Source organism: Apaloderma vittatum, unplaced genomic scaffold (genome assembly GCF_000703405.1).
Source record: "Apaloderma vittatum isolate BGI_N311 unplaced genomic scaffold, ASM70340v1 scaffold27418, whole genome shotgun sequence".
NCBI lineage: Eukaryota > Metazoa > Chordata > Aves > Trogoniformes > Trogonidae > Apaloderma > Apaloderma vittatum.
In genome coordinates this window covers 1-201 of record NW_009731643.1, presented here as the reverse complement: position 1 = coordinate 201, position 201 = coordinate 1, and the positions used below count along the sequence as shown (strand labels likewise).

The 201-nt window shown below is 62.7% G+C and overlaps 1 protein-coding gene across 1 annotated transcript in view; it reads right to left on the bottom strand.

Moving 5' to 3' along the window:
* The window catches only part of LOC104278331 (hepatocyte growth factor-like protein), a gene marked incomplete at both ends in the record, with an annotated part of 2,670 nt that extends 2,506 nt beyond the window's left edge, over positions 1–164 (bottom strand). Inside the window, 1 exon segment of the mRNA XM_009875272.1 lies at positions 56–164. Coding sequence (XP_009873574.1) covers positions 56–164 — 109 coding nt within the window.
* Positions 165–201: the final 37 nt, after the last annotated feature.

The window sequence follows — 201 nt, the reverse complement described above, 5'->3', positions numbered from 1 at the left end:
CGGGCCGTGGGGAGCCCTGTGCCAGGTGGCCTGTGTCCCGTCTGTAGTCTCCCACCTTTCTTCTGGTACAGGTCGTAGCGGATGTTTTTCTGCAGCTGGACATGGGGCGAATGCTGGGTCCAGGGCAGCAGTTGGCACAGCTGGCTCTGCTGGTCATGGTGAAAAGCCCTGGGAGGCAGAGTGGGAGCGTGGCACCACGCA